We start from the raw sequence: 16,718 nt of genomic DNA on the forward strand, positions 1-16,718 counted from the left end.
GACAGAACTTCCCCACTACCACTGAGATTTTAGTAATGCCCCTTTGTACTCAAAAGAGGACCCCAACCAAGTGAGGGGCCCAGAGCTCCACTTGAAGCATGAGTGGGTCTGTAATTGGAAGGCCTGGGAACAGCAATGAGTGGGTCCCAAATGGGAAAGTGGGTGGTTGAGTCAAACAAGAGGCCATCAGTTCACCATGTCACCAGTTCAGGCTGGGCACTTGGCACAGTTTGTCTCTTCTGACCCTCCAACAAGCCCCTGAGGTGGGGACTACGAAGTTTTACAGAAGATGATGCTCAAACTCTGAGACCAAATGTCAGTTTCCCCAGGTCTCCGGGCTAGGATTTGAACCTGGGTCACTGTGACCCAATGCCCATGTGATACTCCCACAATGCGCAGTCACCCCGAAGAGGGAGGTCTTGCTCTAAAGCTCTACCAAAGCTCCAAAATGAAGCAGAAGCTCAGATGCAAAAGGGGGAAGAATTCATCCCCTGCGTCTCTCTCCTCCATGCCCCACCTTCTGGGGTCAGATCCAAGGCCTCATTGGGCAGCCCTGGACTCCAAGGCCCTGTTACCCCAGAACCATTTGAGATTCAATGCCTGTGTCCAGCTCCCAGGAGTCCAACCATGAAATCCACAAATGCAGGCCCCACCCTGTCCTGCAGTTCTCTTTCCCTTATTGTAACGTGGCTGAGTCCTTTGTCACTCCCTCCTCCCGCTGGCTGCAGAAATGACCTCAGCCATGGCCAGAGACCCCGACTCTGGCAAGGCCGCTGTGGTCAGCCAGGCTCAGGCTGAAAGCCAAGGAGAATCAGGCAGGATCTCTAGGGAGAGGGAAACCTGATAGGACCTTTGTCAGACTTTTGTTGTGAGGCTTTGGTTTTAGGAGTGATGAGGGAAGTAAAGTGGAACAGAAAATGACAACTAAACCTTGAAGCTTGGGTTTTCAATGGAATGTGAAAGCCATGACCAGGCATGGAAAAACAAGATGGATGTCTCTTGGAGCTGGGTCCTGCTGGGAGGCCCACGTCCCCTGCCAACCAGCAATGCCCTTTGTACTTGGAGCTTTCTAAGGGAGAAGAAAGGGCAGCCTGGTAGCAAGGATGGATGAGCAGAGGCCTCTTTAGCTTGGCCTCTGAGTTGTTGTTCCGATGCTCCTCAGCACTCAAGGATGCATGTGGGCAGGTGGGATGGGGAGGCCTGCAGTTCCTGGACCCTTAGTGCTTCATCCTTGGACCCTGAGCAGCCTTCAGTCCTGGCATCATTGCCTGCTGGGCCTTGGGGCCCCCTAGGCAAAGCAGGGGGCAGGAGCAGTGGGGGACACCCTGTTGCAATGACAAGAACTAAGCCAGGACTCACTATACACATTGAATGGTGTTTCGGCTTGACATGATTTAGTGAAATCAGGCACCTTTTAGCCAAGTGAGGTCACTTTGGGACTGCAGCTACTGCTGCAGGCCAGATCTTCATGGCTTCATGCATCCCTAATGCCATCCCCTTCCCAGCCTTTCCCCAGAATCAGCAGTCTCCTTTTCTTGAGTTACAAGGGCTGTGATGAAGTTCCTTTCCAAAAAGCATTTTGTGGCCAGAGCACACACAGCACTTGGAGCTTTGGGAGTGAAATATGTTCCTTAATGCCCTGCCGTCTTTGAACAGCTGGCCCCGTTTCCAGCGTGAGGTCAGATGGAACTCGACAGTGCTGTCTGAGCCACCCCCAGTGTGTGACTCAGCTGGCTGTGTGCCTCTGATTCATGGTGACCAAGGCTGGTATTTATTATCTCATCAAACTAGTCCTTCTGCAGCTGCCTGACCAGAGAGAGAACCAGACAGGCAGACAGACTGACAACCTGACGCACAGACTGAGCTTTTCAAAAGCAAAAGCAATAGGAAGTCACCTGCATGGGCTCTCATCATCCCTACAATGGAGGGGGACGCTGAAGGTCTGAGTGCCCAGGTAGTCACATCCTCTTCCTAAGGAGGGGGCTTCCCTGGGAGCTCCTGGCTTAGCTCTGCTCTCTCCCATCCACTTTCCCTGGTAACTAGGAGACCTTTGCTGGGGTGGTGGTGGGTGTGGCCACTGCACACAGCATGGAACATCCATGGCGTCAGGACCATTGGTAACAAATGTGTTTTGGTGAAGAGGCTTTACCTTTGAGGAGATGGCTTAGTGTTCCTGGAAGCCATAACACAGAGACCAGGCTTGGGGAGCCACCTTGGGCTTGTGACTTTCTGGGTTTTGGTCAGTCCTGCCCACCCCTTCTCAGTTCTTCAGATCATTATCCAGACTTCATTAGGAGAGCAGAGAGCAGGGAAAGCCCTTGATGCCAGGGAGCTCTCAGAATGGGCCTTTGACCCCCTCCTTCGGGAGTGCAGTGTGCTCCTTCCTCCACTTGTCAGTGTTTCCACCTGGTTTCCAGTTTACAGGCCCTATGTGAGTTTCCCATGGCTGCTGTAACAAATTAGCACAAACTTAATGGCTTACAAATGCTTCATCTTATAGTTCTGGAGGTCAGAAATCCTGAAATTAAGATAACTGGCAAAGCAGCATTACTTTGGGAGGCTCTGGGGAGCATCCGTTTCCTTGCCTTTCCCAACTTTTAGAGGCCACTTGCATTTCTTGGCTCATGGCCCCTTCCTCCATCTTCAAGGCCAACAGCACAGCATCTGCAAATCTCTGTCCCTCTCTGACTTCTGCTTCTATAGTCACATCCCTTTCTCTGACACTGACTCTCCTGCCTTCCTCTCATAAGGGCCCCTGTGATTCTAACAGGCTCACTCAGATTGTCCAGGGTGATCTTCCCACCTCAAGATCCTAAAAGTAATCACATCTTCAAAGTCCCTTTTGCCATGTCAGATAACATGTGCATAGGTTTTAGATAAGGATGTGGGCCTTTTGGGGGAGCCACAGGCATTGAACAGACCACTTACTAGCAAGGGACCTTCTGCAAATTGCTCAACCTTGCGGTGCCTCATCTGTAAAATAAGGATAGTGATCTACCTACCCCAAGGGTCTGTTGTCCTCTAACATAGCCTATGATCTACTCCATGTAATATATGTGGTTCTATGCTAGATGCAGAGCTCCTAGTAAATCTAAGCTCTATAAATAAGATGAAGCTGCACTCCCAGGAAGCTTAGACTAGTGAGCAAGATACTCAAATCCTTGGGGTCTGTAAAATGGGCTATAAGAGGGTCATAGGCCAGATATGTTGGGGTGGAGGAAAGCAGCCAACTCAGAGGCTTTGAAGACAAGGTTGCCATGGAATCGTGGTTTGCCAGGGGTGGAAGAAGAGGGATATTTCCACTATCCAGAATAGCACAGCTCAGGGCACACAGGGACAGTGGGGCCAACCAGGGCAAGTTCCAGTAGTTCTGTGCCTGTAGAGCTTGGGCTGTGACTTGGAGAGCAGAGATTCTCATCTGCCACACCATTCTCTCGTTTGTCAAGTATTTGTTGACGTCTTGCTCTGTGTAAGATGCTGACTCAAGAGCCTTGACTCTGCCAGAGTGACACACTTCCCACAGTCCCTGCGCACTCCTGCCTGGATCTGGAGGGGAGTGCGGATGTGAATCCATCACAATATCCTCCCGGGAGGCATGGATCCCGGACAAACGCAGTCCTGGGAGCGGAGGTGACTTCCTCAGCCAGGCCCCTGGCCAGCCAGATATACCATTGAGAACATTTCAATGCTTTGTTATAGTGGTTGGTTTGAATTAGCTTTTCATGATTCAGAAAGGAAAACTTATTATCAAGTTTGCATTTGCAGTATTTCCCCACCCAGGAGCAAATGCTTCAGGATCTGGATCATGTATGCATTGGGGTCATCGTAGGCCTCCTGGGAAACGCAGGAACTCAGAGCTCCAGGAGCCCTTGAGTCCTTGAGTCCTTGCCCCACCAGCCCTTGACATTTGCACCCCAGTGACCTGGCTGAGTTGCTGAGCTGTCCAGAATTCTCCAGTTATATTCAGGATGTGCTCCAGATCTGGCGACCCAAACACTAACTGGATGAAGTCCTTCCTTCCAAATAACGATTCCCTTTTGAAATGGGCTTTTCTCAATCTGGCATTCTATTTCAATAAAATAATCCTGCTTCCAAATCTTTCTACAAATAAAACAATAGAAAATTCAAAACACATGCCTGCAACTTCTAACTGGCAAAGGAATGCACTTTGAGAATGCCTTTTGGGTTTTTTGTTCATTTATTTGTTGTTCTAATTGTTTTTGTTGTTGATAATGTACGTTCTCGTTGGCTAGGAGTGTAATTTTTTTCTTACTGATTTTTGTCCCACAAGTCTTGTATCTCAAGACTTCCTATGTTGATTTCAAACACACAAATGTTATTCACAGTTCAAACTGTGTGGTTGGCGTTTAGCTCTTTTTGTCATGTTTAGTGTTAGTATCTACAAAGATTTTCTGTCAATATATGACCTTTACTCCTTCTGAAATATAGCTGGATATTTTTATTTAGGTAGCAAATTTACTTTTATCAATGTTGTTTGTCAGAACCACTAGCATGGTTACTGAAAATATTCCTTGGCAATTAATCTTACAGATAACTATACATCTGTAGTCACAAACAATTGGCCTCAGAGAATTCCTGAAATGTGTTAGCTTTTTCTGTTTTATCACTCACCAGAATCTAATGTCATTTGCTTTCTGCAGTGTGAGCTGGCCAGAGCATTTTTATGGGCTGGTGAATACTCAGTGTTTATCTGCAAAGCTGGTTTACATGAGCTTGGTTTATTGTGACCCACTTGGGGCAGTGCATTTATGAATCACCTACAACTCCTGTGGCCACAGATGGGGAAAAAAAGAGATTTTTTTTGCCAGAAGTTGTATTGTTTAGAAGTCAGGAAAGTCTTCTTTCTCAAGCGAGAAAGAAATGATAAAATTTGTTCATTTGGACTTCATTTTCTGAAGAATACAAAGGTCCGTCTGAAGAAGAGAGATGGGAAGAACAATACAGTCTCCAGTTGTTTGTAAAAATGCCTTTGTCTGTGGATGTTAGTGGCAGGGATCAGGGAAATCAGTGACAGAGGGAAGGAGGAGCTGATTTGACTGAACTGGAGAAGTATATTTGCATAATAGAGTCATTTTAAGTAAGATTAGATTGAGTAAATTGTGGGCTTAATTCAAGATGCCATCATTTCTCTTTCAAAAAAAAAAAAAAAACAAACAAACATAATGACATTGGGAACTTCCAAACTACAATTACAAATATAAGTTATAGCACTCTGAAGATAAAACTGGTAATTGAAATCCATCACTTTCTACATCATTATAAAATGTAGTATGGTGTCAAAATTCCCTCTGAAAGGCTAAATTTTATCTTTTGATAATGGCAAAATATCTAATATCTAAGTGTTCCATTATTCAGGACTCAAAGGCTCTAATTGATGTAATATGGTAGTGATAAGAACACTGTTGTCATTCTTTTCAAGAAATGTGAAATCTCTTGTCTTCATGGAGACATTTTTTAAGGCAGCAACTTCAAACCGAATCTGTACCTTTATAACATCTTACAAGTGGATAGATGTCATTTGCACTTTTTGAATTACTGACCATTCTGTCTCTAAGATAAATGCCAGATGGCAGGTAAAGCACAGAAGCCACAGGAAGCACTCTGCTGGCCCCTCCTCCGCTGTCCTGACTGGGATCAGCAGGTTCTGGACAGGCAGGGTGCGCAGAGGGTTGTCTGCGGGCTCCGTGCCTTTGAGCCTCTTGCCTTTAATGACGTTTTCTTTTAGTGCTGGAGCTGCATCTGCTCCCAAGGTCGGCACTCAGCCCCCTTTGGTTTCCCTGCTTATATGTTTTCTTCCTGAACTTTGAAGGAATAACAGTTTACCTTTGCAGGAAGTAAAACGTCTGTCTTTTTATGACCTTACATAAGATCCCACAGTAATACTTCATTTGATGTCAATGAATAAGTGGAAATCCAGAGTCATAGAAAAGATAAACCAGCAGACAGTGTTCGCTTACCCAGGCTGCTGTGTTTGCAGAACCACCGTTGACTTCCTCCGGGAAGGGCACTGGAGACATGATATGCTTTCCCCAAATGGCTTTTTACTCATTCGTTCTTGGAACACATCTGCTATGCGCTGGCCCGAGGCACCATCCCTGCCCACAGGCAGGAGCCCTGGGGCCTCCCAGGAGGCAAAAGCAAGTGTGGTAAATACAAGAGGAGGACAACCTTGGGAGGAGGAAAAGGAGGGCCAATCCTAGCCTCCATGGCAAAGCCGGGGGCAGAAGAGAGCCCTGAAGGACACAGGAGCCCTGGACCCTCATCCAGCTGACTCAGGCATCAAGTTCCAAGGAAGACGCTGACTCCTCTGGTTTTGGTCGTGTGCCCAGCATTGACCTGATCATATAAACTGTGGGATGGACCTCTCAGATTCAATCTTATGTGCATACCTCTGCCACTGGATAGGAAAGTTAGCTCCAATAAACCATGTAAAATGGATTTCCCATAAGGAAAATGTTCTTGTTCCTAGAAGAAGGGATATGGGAGAGGTGTTCAACAAAATAATAAACAACCCTGCGTCTCCTACCCCACAATCCATTTTCACAAAGTGCTGTTGCTGCTCCAAGCTCCCAAAACAACCTCTTACCACACAGGTGGATTCCACCCTGAAGGGGTGTGGCCAGTATGTGGTTCTGGAAGGAGTTGTGCTGAATCACTCTGATGACCACTAACTGGCAGCTCCCTGGCCCCAGGAAGTGGCCCAGAGCCCACCGTGGTACCATTCTACAACCTAACATTGGAGTTCGGGGCAGCAGGGGCGTGTTGCAAACAGGACCAAGTTTTGGCCACTGTGTCCTTAGAAGTTTGGTTCATTTCAAACCCCTTGGCCTTTAAACATCCGTGTTCCTCATGGGAGATTTCTCTTTACAGCCTGGAGACTCCAGGGCAAGGCACCCTAGCCAACTGGGTACGCGTAAGCATTGTAAACAGGGCTCTGCTCCATCTTCCTCCCACCTTCCTGCAACCCTCACCACCACTACCAAAGTAAAGCAGCAGCAGTTTCAGTGGGCTGATAAAAGGACGCAAAAGATCACATCTATTGGGGCTTCCTGTGAGTTATCATAGCCACTTTTCTTCATCCTCCAGAGAAGAGAATGAACAAAGTAGATGACAGGGGTTGGAGTATGCCTTCAGACCTTTGATTCCATAGAGAAATGCATCTGTCCTATCCTCATGTTTACATGGCTGATGAAATCATGGCCTGCCTCTCCTGCGAATGTGCATTTTGTTTGCCACGTGGCAGTGAGCCGTATCATTGCTGTGCCCCGGGGACATCATGTCCTGGCCATATTTCAGCGGTAAAGCGTGACATGGCATCCCTCACTCCCTCATGTTTTGGGTGAAAGCTGAAATGAATGAAACTCTTAGAAGGTGACCGTTATTGTCTTCCTGGAGGTAGAGACAGAAAGTTAACCTTTAGAACCTCACATCGTTCAAGCCACTGGATGAATTAATAGCAGAGTGGAGTCAGTTTTACTGGCCAAACTTCACTGAGATTTATTTCTTGAGGAACTACTTCCTCAGAGGTTTCCAAGTCATTCTACTCCAAATTTTTCATTTCTTTCCCTAAATCAGTATAGATGCAACAAAAAGCATACAAATATCTGCTGCCTGCCTCCATTGTCCCAGTTTTAAAGGGAAATCTCACTGCGCATGCTCGGGTGCAGGGGGTAGGGTGTGACCCAGGTCAGTTCAGCACCTGAGACATGAGCATGAGGTGGCTGGTGTCCTCACCTGTCAGGAGACTTTTTGGAAAAAGATTTGGTGAAGATGGAGCTGACACCACGAGCAGGTGGATTACAGGAGAATATGTTGGTGGTTCTGAAGAGGAAAGGATGGCAGGGACAGGAGTCTGTGGCCAAGTAGGGGGTTTCTAAGAGGAAGGCTGTACAGGATCAAGGCTGGATCATGAGTTTTGGCTTTAAACCCATGAGCCAAACCCAACTTTGCCATTTACATTGTGATCTTTGGCAACTTGCTAAAACGCTGAGGCTAAGTGAAAAATCTCTGAAATGGGGAGAATGTAGACCTTACGGGGTGGTTATAAGGATTGAAGTGCTGTATCCAGCACCATACTTTAATTACAAGTGGCCCACTGATGATCTAAAAGGTGTCGTTCAGTTAAAGTGTGTGTGTGTGTTAAGTGCAAGGAGAGGAATGACAGGAAAATGATCTTTGTTCCTAGGGTTGAGTGGCATAAAGAGAAGTCAGACTCAAGGCTTTTGCCCAGTGTTGCCTGCTGCCTCTTTCAACATGGCACTGGGTGCTGACTCAGGAGGAGTCTGGAGGCCCAGCCCAGGGCAGGCCAGGAGGGTTCCCAGAACCAGCTGGGATTTGGGGGCCGCAGGGAACCGCACACATTGAAAGGAGTAAAGGGATGGGTGCAGAGAAGTTGAAATCCTTGTGCTCGATGATCGTTCTGATTTATATGCAAAGGATGTGCAAAAACTATTAGGGTTTCAGATGAGATTCCTTTTCCTTCTCATTTCCTGAGGCATCTGGTTAGCCCACAATCTCCACTAGTTCCCCTTAATGTGTAAGGGCCTGGGGACCATGAAGTGTGAGGGAGGTGGATATAAAGCCCCTACTGACGTGATCATGAATCATTACAGGTGTGGTAAGTGATGCGAGCAGGGTTTGGTACAAGGAGTTCTCTTCTCCCCACACACACCCTCAGCCCTAAAGTCCAGAAGCTACGCCTTCCCCACAGCCCAAGGTGGTCCTCATTATCATTTGGGTTTCCTAGGGGCCTGCCACATGCCAGGAGCTCTACACACTGACTCAGCTCTACAGCACCTTTGAGTCGGGTCCTTGTCCCCATTTTACAGATGAGGGGACAGAGCCTCGAGAGCTTGTACAACAAGGCCTTTTGGACACTGAATGCCAGATCAGCCCAAGTTCCAAGCCTTTGTTCTTCCAACTCTGAAGCATGGCCACTGAGTTTATCAATCAGACAGAAGGGGGTATTCTATATTTTTCTTAGATCCCATACATGCCCAGCTATAAAACAAGGCTTCCCCCTGAAAGTACCCAGCAAAAAGAATCACTGACCACTGACCTGTCACTCTCTCAGCCACACCTTTTGGGTATCACAGAGCAGGTGGGAAGGAGCTTTGGCACTCATCATCCTGCATCCACACAGGTTCATCAAGGCTGCCTGACAAAATCAGGTTTAAAAAAAGGCAGGGGCATCTAATCACATGCTTAAATATTATTCTTCGGCTGTGACTTCATCCCATTTTGGTTATTCTGCTAAGACAGCTTTTACGGGTTCACTTTGATAAGCAATAGAGTGGGTGGTTTAGTTGTGGAGGTCATGAATATACACCCACTGGGCTAACAGAGAAAGTGCTCAGTGTTGGAAGAATGGGTACTCGAACCTAGAAACAAGATTTCCAGTGATAACAGAAGAAAAAATGTCAGCATACTGAGAAAGCCAGAAGTGTAGGGAATGTACCATGGAAAACAAGAAGACTGAGATCAGGCCGGGCATGGTGGCTCACGACTGTAATCCCAGCACTTTGGGAGGCTGAGGCAGGTGGATCACCCAAGTTCAGGAGTTCGAGACCACCCTGGCCAACATGGTGAAACCCCATCTCTACTAAAAATACAAAATATTAGTTGGGCGTGGTGGTGGGCACCTATAATTCCAGCTAAATGAGAGGCTGAGGCAGGAGAATCACTTGAACCCGGGAGGCAGAGGTTACAGTGAGCCAAGATCGCACCATTGCACTCCATCCTGGGCAACAAGAGCGAACCTCTGTCTCTAAATAAATAAATAAAAATAAAAAGACTGAGACCAAAGGAAACGTAATCTCAGTAAAATTGTTCCACATTGTGGGAGAGTTTTGTAAGACAATCTAAATTAAAATGTGATTCTTTAACTGTTTCTCATTATTAAGTTAATTGACAGCATATTATAAGATGATGTTTGACGGTGTCATCTGTGTTAGCAAAATTCACATATTCAAATTGGCCATAAGCCTTTCTGAGGGTTTGTCTTTGGGAGAATGGCGGCACTCCTGAAACACCAGGTGGCCCCTCTGCTGGGGCATGTACCATGTTTCTGCGTTACTGGTAAACAAGGCATTGCATCTTACACACACCACACACCTGGTTTTCTGAGCTCTGCTGCTCCACCAGCATTTGGGGCATTAAAATCATAAGCACACCCTGTATTAGCCTGTTCTCACACTGCTATAAATAAATAAATACCTGAGACTGCGTAATTTATAAAGAAAAGAGGTTTAATTGGTTCTTGGTGCTGCAGGCTTTATAGGAAGCAGAGTGGCTTCTGCTTCTGGGGCGGCCTCAGAAAGCTTACAATCATGGCAGAAGGTGAAGGGGAAGTAGGCACATCACACGGCCAGAGTGGGAGCAAGAGAGAGAAGGAAGAGGGAGGTGCCACACACTTTTAAATGACCAGATCTCAATGACTCACTCACTATCCCAAGAACAGCACCAACGGGATGGTGCTAAACCATTCAGGAGAAACTGCTCCCATGATCCAGTCACCTCCTACCAGGCCCTACCTCCAACAGTGGGAATTATAATTCTCCATGAGACTTGGTGGAGACACAGATCCAAACCACGTCACACTCTGACCCAGAAGGCTCAGTGTGTTTCGGCTTTGGATTCGCAAGTAGAGATCCAGTGTTTTCACTTCCAGAATGCTTTTATACTTGATTACACACTGTTTCCACGCCTTTGCTTGACTTCCTATCATAACGATAGCCCTTTATCTGGTATTCGTGTACGAAGCTTCCCCTTTGCTTTGCCGGTACATTTGCAGTGTCTTCAGTCCCTGTTGATGTTGATCTCGCTCGTCCTTTCTCTCTCCCCCTTCCTCTCTCTCTGTTTATCCTTCTGTACTCCCCAGTCCAACCTCATCCAACTCTCCTCCCAGGCTGCCATTGAGCTGTTTGTGAGGTCACGTGTCTGAAACTGCTCCAAGTCTCTTCAGAGCTCCCTATAAGGAAAACAAATTTATCAACTGGCACATTTGAATTGCACCATGGTATATGTATTTTTTAAGTGGTCACAATTCCCAGGAAAGAAATTACTTTATAATAAAGGTAGCAGAAACTAGGTCATCAGAATAGCATCGTGTGCAATGGCACAGTGATGGCAGCTCCACCCACCCATTTCCTAGGAGCTAAGCAGTCACTAAGAGCTGCTTGTATTTCCAAGTCCTGGTCTTGTGAAGTAGGGAAAGAATCAACAAAGCCATTTCCTGCCCCATTTTATTAGCCCTTCCATGAGCAGCTGCAGCACACCCCACAGCCACTGAACCTGCTGTTGCTTGGGCTGCAGGGCCAGGTCTTAATCTGCTCTCTACGCCTGAGACCCAGTGCAGGGTCCAGCACCTGTGAGGCTGGAGCACAGGAGGGAACAGCCCAGAAGCCTGGCTTCACCCTTAGATGATCCTGCCTTCAATACCTATGTGAATCTAAGCAATATATTTAATCTCTGATGTCCTCATTTTCTTGTGCATAAAATGGAATAATGAGACCTACCGTGTAGGATTAAATGGTAAGATTCAGCTCATGATGTCTTCTCTAAGAGGACTTCTCTGACCAGCCTGCCTTTAAAAGCAACAGTCCCCCGAACCCTCCTACTCTGTTTCTACCTTCATAGCATTCCCTAACACTGGACTTTAGAGGAACATAATCATTTGTTTTCTTTCTGTTTCTCCTTGCAATTTTCAAGTAAGCAGGAGTTTGTCCAGTTTGGTCCCTGTTATACTAGCAATGTCTGGAAGATAGTAGGTGCTGAATAAATGTCTGATTGAAGCCTGCAACATGATGGCTGGCTGGCTGGCTGGTTGGACGGGTGGATGGATGGATGAATGGATAGATGGGTAGATAAATGGATGATGGAGGAAGTAGGAAGGGAAGGAAGGAGGAAAGAAGAGGGAAAGAAGGATGGTTGGGAAGGAGATAAAGTTAGGCAAGTAACAAATACATAGGGTGTGTGCAAAAACACACAAACTGTTGCATTGTTACTATTCTAGATGCCAGTTTTTCCAGACTGCTTTGATCAATCAGATCCAAGTACTCTGATCAAAAGTGCCGCCAAACAGGATGAAATTAAGTACAAAGTGCAGGTTCCACACTGAAGCTCGCCTTCCCCATCCTTCCCTGCTCCGACAGAGAGATGAAAGAGAAAAGAGGGCAGAATGCGGACAAATCAGGTCCCTACTAGACAGGAGCTGAGTGTGTCGGTGGTGTCGCCCTACTATGAGCTGAGTGTGTCCGTGGTGTCGTCCTACTGTGAGCTGAGTATGTCGGTGGTGTCATCCTGCTGTGGGCTGAGTGTGTCCGTGGTGTCATCCTGCTGTGGGCTGAGTGTGTCGGTGGTGTCATCTTACTGTGGGCAAGGCAGATGTGGATCAGGTGGAAGGAAAGGGAATGCGATGGGAGGAGCTAGGCACCTCATCTTTTTCCATGACAGAGAACTGTGTCCAGTCTGGGCTAGTGCCCCTGAAAAAGGAGGCTGCGGAAGTTTCTCTAACGTGATTTATAAAAGAATGGGAAAAGGAGAGGTGTAAGGCTGGCTCATTGCAGAGGCTGAGCGCTGAGCACACTGCTCACTTCAAATGGTGCCAAGGTGGTGTGGCATGTGTGTGTTTAATGAGATGATCATGTCTGCTAGTAGCTGATGAGGTATCAGGTGCAGGCTAAAGAAGGGGGATGATTTTAGTAATAAGAATATCTAATGTCCCCTGGGAGGAGGTATCTTAAATAAATCTGTTGTCACCTTGGAAGGCAAATAAAGTCTCCCCAGGGTAGGAAGCAGAGAAGGGCAGGAGGCAGAGTGGGGCTCTGGAGTGTCAGCATCCTGGCCGTCAGAAGCTACGTGAGATAAAGCGCCCAAACAGGACACCAATGAGGGAGAGAAAAAGGACCGCACCGCAGGGCATGGTTTGTTCTGAAGCATGTGACATGTTTTCTTGACTTGCTCAATAGTCTTCAACAGACATCACTATGCCCAGGAGTCCTCCAGAGCTTTGGCTACAAACCCTGATTATATGTGCTCTCTCTCTCTATGGCTGGAAGATGTGCTAAAAATGGCCATTTCTGAGCTTTCCGGTTGCCATGACCCTCTCTGCTGGGACCCGCCATGCTGTACCTAGGGATTACCAGGGTTTGTGACTCCATGGCCTCTGAGAGAAATCTCTGCCTTGCGAATAAAATGGAAGGTATTAATAGAAGGTAGGACTTGCTCTTGCAGGGAGCTCTGTGGGACTAAAAATATTGCAGAAGATATCTTCGTTGCTCCTTTGGAGCCTGCCCTGGCTTGCATTTTCTCACCGGAATTGTGTGGGATGTTGTTAAAGAGGGCAAGCTTCCCCTTCTCTGCAGCCAGCCAGCCAGCCACCTCCTTTTTGCCCTGGATCGGATCTCATCCCACAGCCAGGCCTCATTTCCTGAGAGGCCACACATGCCATGAGCCCAGAGAGCAGACCTAAGGAAGAGTAAGCATTGAAACATATGCTTTGCTGTGTGCTGAGTCAAGAGAGGATGTGAGCTGTTGACACCCTTGGCTTCCCTGGCCAGCTCCCACCATGAGTCAGGGCAGACACTGGGTGTGATTGCTTCGAACATGTCTCCCCTTAACCATTTGAGAGGCCTAGAGCCATGCAAAAACACAAAACAAAACAAACAAACAAAAACATTAAAAACACCTGCAGGAGATGAAAATGCAGTTCTGCTTCTGTTTCAGGTGCTAAACCTGCCCCTGGGATCTGCTTTGAGAGAGTCAATTCTGCAGGTGATCCTTATGGCAACTGTGGCAAAGTCTCGAAGAGTTCCTTTGCCAAATGCGAGATGAGGTACGGAATCCAGACATCCTGGCAAAGTCTTTGCTCTGACCTTCCCACATGGCATGGGGTTGGTTCCAAATGGTTTCTCTTTGGGAATTGTTTGTTCTTACCCTTCCAGAGATGCTAAATGTGGAAAAATCCAGTGTCAAGGAGGTGCCAGCCGGCCAGTCATTGGTACCAATGCTGTTTCCATAGAAACAAACATCCCCTTGCAGGAGGGAGGCCGGATTCTGTGCCGGGGGACCCACGTGTACTTGGGCGATGACATGCCGGACCCTGGGCTTGTACTTGCAGGCACGAAGTGTGCAGATGGAAAAGTAAGGCCCAAATGTTTGCTTGGATCATAAATGTAAGTCTGGAACAGGGCCCACTGAAGCACGGCCTGTGGAAGAGCTGGGTTACAGCGTTTGTTTGTTTTCTTAAATAGACTTCTTCTCAGATGCACCTAGAAGAAAAAGTTAATAAATCCTACATCCTGGTCTGACTATTAAAATGCAGAATGGGGAAAATGAAGCCTGTCTTCTTCGGCCTTGAGTGTTAATAAGTCATTTCTACACTCCAGGTGGCATGAGGACTTCTAGCCAGAAAATTACTTTGGAAAGAAATACAATCGCATATTCTATTGGTTTTGGATATGTGGCTTGGTTTTTAGCACAGAGTTCTTGGGGGTTGTCCTCACCTGGATAGAATGGGAAATCAGATGTATTTTTACAGACCCTGTAGAGAGAAGAATAGGAGAGGGAGAGCAGTGGGAAAAACTCAAAACCAGAAGGGAGTCCTTTCAGAGAACAGGGAGAAAGATACATGGAGATATTTTGAGGTTTAGAAATAAAGTAAGGCCGGGCGCGGTGGCTCAAGCCTGTAATCCCAGCACTTTGGGAGGCCGAGATGGGCGGATCATGAGGTCAGGAGATCGAGACCATCCTGGCTAACACGGTGAAACCCTGTCTCTACTAAAAAAAATACAAAAAACTAGCCGGGCGAGGTGGCGGGCGCCTGTAGTCCCAGCTACTTGGGAGGCTGAGGCAGGAGAATGGTGTAAACCTGGGAGGCAGAGCTTGCAGTGAGCTGAGATCCGGCCACTGCACTCCAGCCTGGGCGACAGAGCGAGACTCCGTCTCAAAAAAAAAAAAAAAAAAAAAAAAAAAGAAAAAAAAAAAGAATTTGAGATTTTCATGCTCTGCCATACTGATTTTTTTTCACCAAACTTTCTCATCAGACTAAATGACAGCAAGCTAATACAATGTTTTAGGGAAAGGATGAAACAACCCCCAAATGCTTTTTAGACTCTGTATTCAACAGGATCTTGAAATCACTCACTAACATGAGGTCACACAGGGAAGAAAAGACAGAGGTAGAGACAGAATCCTGAGTACAGGTGCTGCCTCCACTCTCCTGTCTTTGCCCCCACACACCCTGAGCCACAGATGCTTTTTCCTTGAGAAATAGGATAGTACGTGAATCTTCTCATACATTCTGAATGTCTCCTTACCTACATGTGTTCGTATTCAAGTAAAATGACATCTGATTTTTTTTAGGCTCAAATCATATTTTGTCTTTTAACTTTTAGATTTAGGGGTCCATGTGCAGGTTTGTTATATAGGTAAACTTGTGTCATGGGGGCTTGTGGTACAGATTACTTTATCACCCAGATACTAAGCCTAGTAACCATTCGTTATTTTTCCTGATCCTCTCCCTCATTCACCCTCTGCTCTCTGATAGGCCCAGTGTGTGCTGTGCCCCTCTATGTGTTCTCATCATTTAGCTCCTACTTATAAGTGAGAACATGTAGTAGTTTTCTGTTCCTGAATTAATTTGCTTAGGAAGATAGCCTCCAGCTCCATCCATGTTCCTACAAAGGACATGATCTCATTCTTTTTTATGGCTGCATAGTATTCCATGGAGTATATGTACCATATTTTCTTTATCCATTCTATCATTGATGGACATTTAGGTTGAGTCCGTGTCTTTGCTATTGTGAATAGTGCTGCAATGAACATATGAGTTCATGTGTCTTTATGATAGAATGATTTCTATTTCTTTGGGTATTACCCAGTAATGGGTTGGCTGGGTCAAATGGTAACTTCTGCTTTTAGGTCTTTGAGGAATCACTACACTGTTTTCCACAATGGTTGAACTAATTTACACTCCGCCAGCAGTATATAAGTGTTCCTTTTTCTCCACACCACAGCCTCGCCAGCATATGTTGTTTTTTGACTTTTTAATAACAGCCATTCTGACTGACACCTTTTTTTTTGAAACTGTAGCCTGAACAGCCAGGGCCAGGTGCATCTGGACATTCCAATTCCAAGGGCTCAATTTATCATCAAATTTGTTTTCCATGTTCAAGATGAAATGTGCTTTGACCTCAGAACCTTGGTTCTCTGATGGCTCAGGGATCAGCAGTGATTCCCATGAGGGTCCTGCTGTGTTCACTGTAATCCGGGACAGGTTCTTTTATCAGCTGGAGTGTGACCATTCCCTTGGCCAGAATTCGCACCCACATAGTGGGAATCCCCTCAGTGCTGCTTGGGCCAGCACTTCGCCCAAAGGGTATGCCTCTTGCCTTATATGACCTGTTGGGGTCGGATGGTGACCTCCTCCATAGGAAGGTTCTACTTGATTAAAAATTATTCTGCCATTTGAACATTAGATTCTTCTTCATTTGACTCCACTGATTTGTAAAATCTTATAGGAGATAAAGGACTGCATCCCTTGAGTCTGGAGTATATTATGCACCTCTGAAATGAGGCTGAACTCTTTCAGCTGGCACAGTATCATTTAGCAAATGCTTGCCACTGCAACAGCTTGATAAACTCAAGGAGCAGTCTGTTTTCCACTTTCCACTGCTGAGTCTCATTACTGATGGTTT

At 46.5% G+C, this 16,718-nt stretch overlaps 1 protein-coding gene across 2 annotated transcripts in view; it reads left to right on the forward strand.

The window, feature by feature from the left end:
* The window catches only part of ADAM12 (ADAM metallopeptidase domain 12), a 380,840-nt gene that overhangs the window by 328,766 nt on the left and 35,356 nt on the right, over positions 1–16,718 (forward strand). For both annotated transcript variants that reach the window (XM_033179262.1, XM_033179270.1), the window contains exons 15-16: positions 13,747–13,855; positions 13,965–14,163. In XM_033179262.1, coding sequence (XP_033035153.1) covers positions 13,747–13,855; positions 13,965–14,163 — 308 coding nt within the window. The remainder of the gene's footprint in view (positions 1–13,746; positions 13,856–13,964; positions 14,164–16,718) is intronic.

The sequence above is a fragment of the Trachypithecus francoisi genome, unplaced genomic scaffold, assembly GCF_009764315.1.
Source record: "Trachypithecus francoisi isolate TF-2019V2 unplaced genomic scaffold, Tfra_2.0 Contig01579, whole genome shotgun sequence".
Classification (NCBI taxonomy): Eukaryota; Metazoa; Chordata; class Mammalia; order Primates; family Cercopithecidae; genus Trachypithecus; species Trachypithecus francoisi.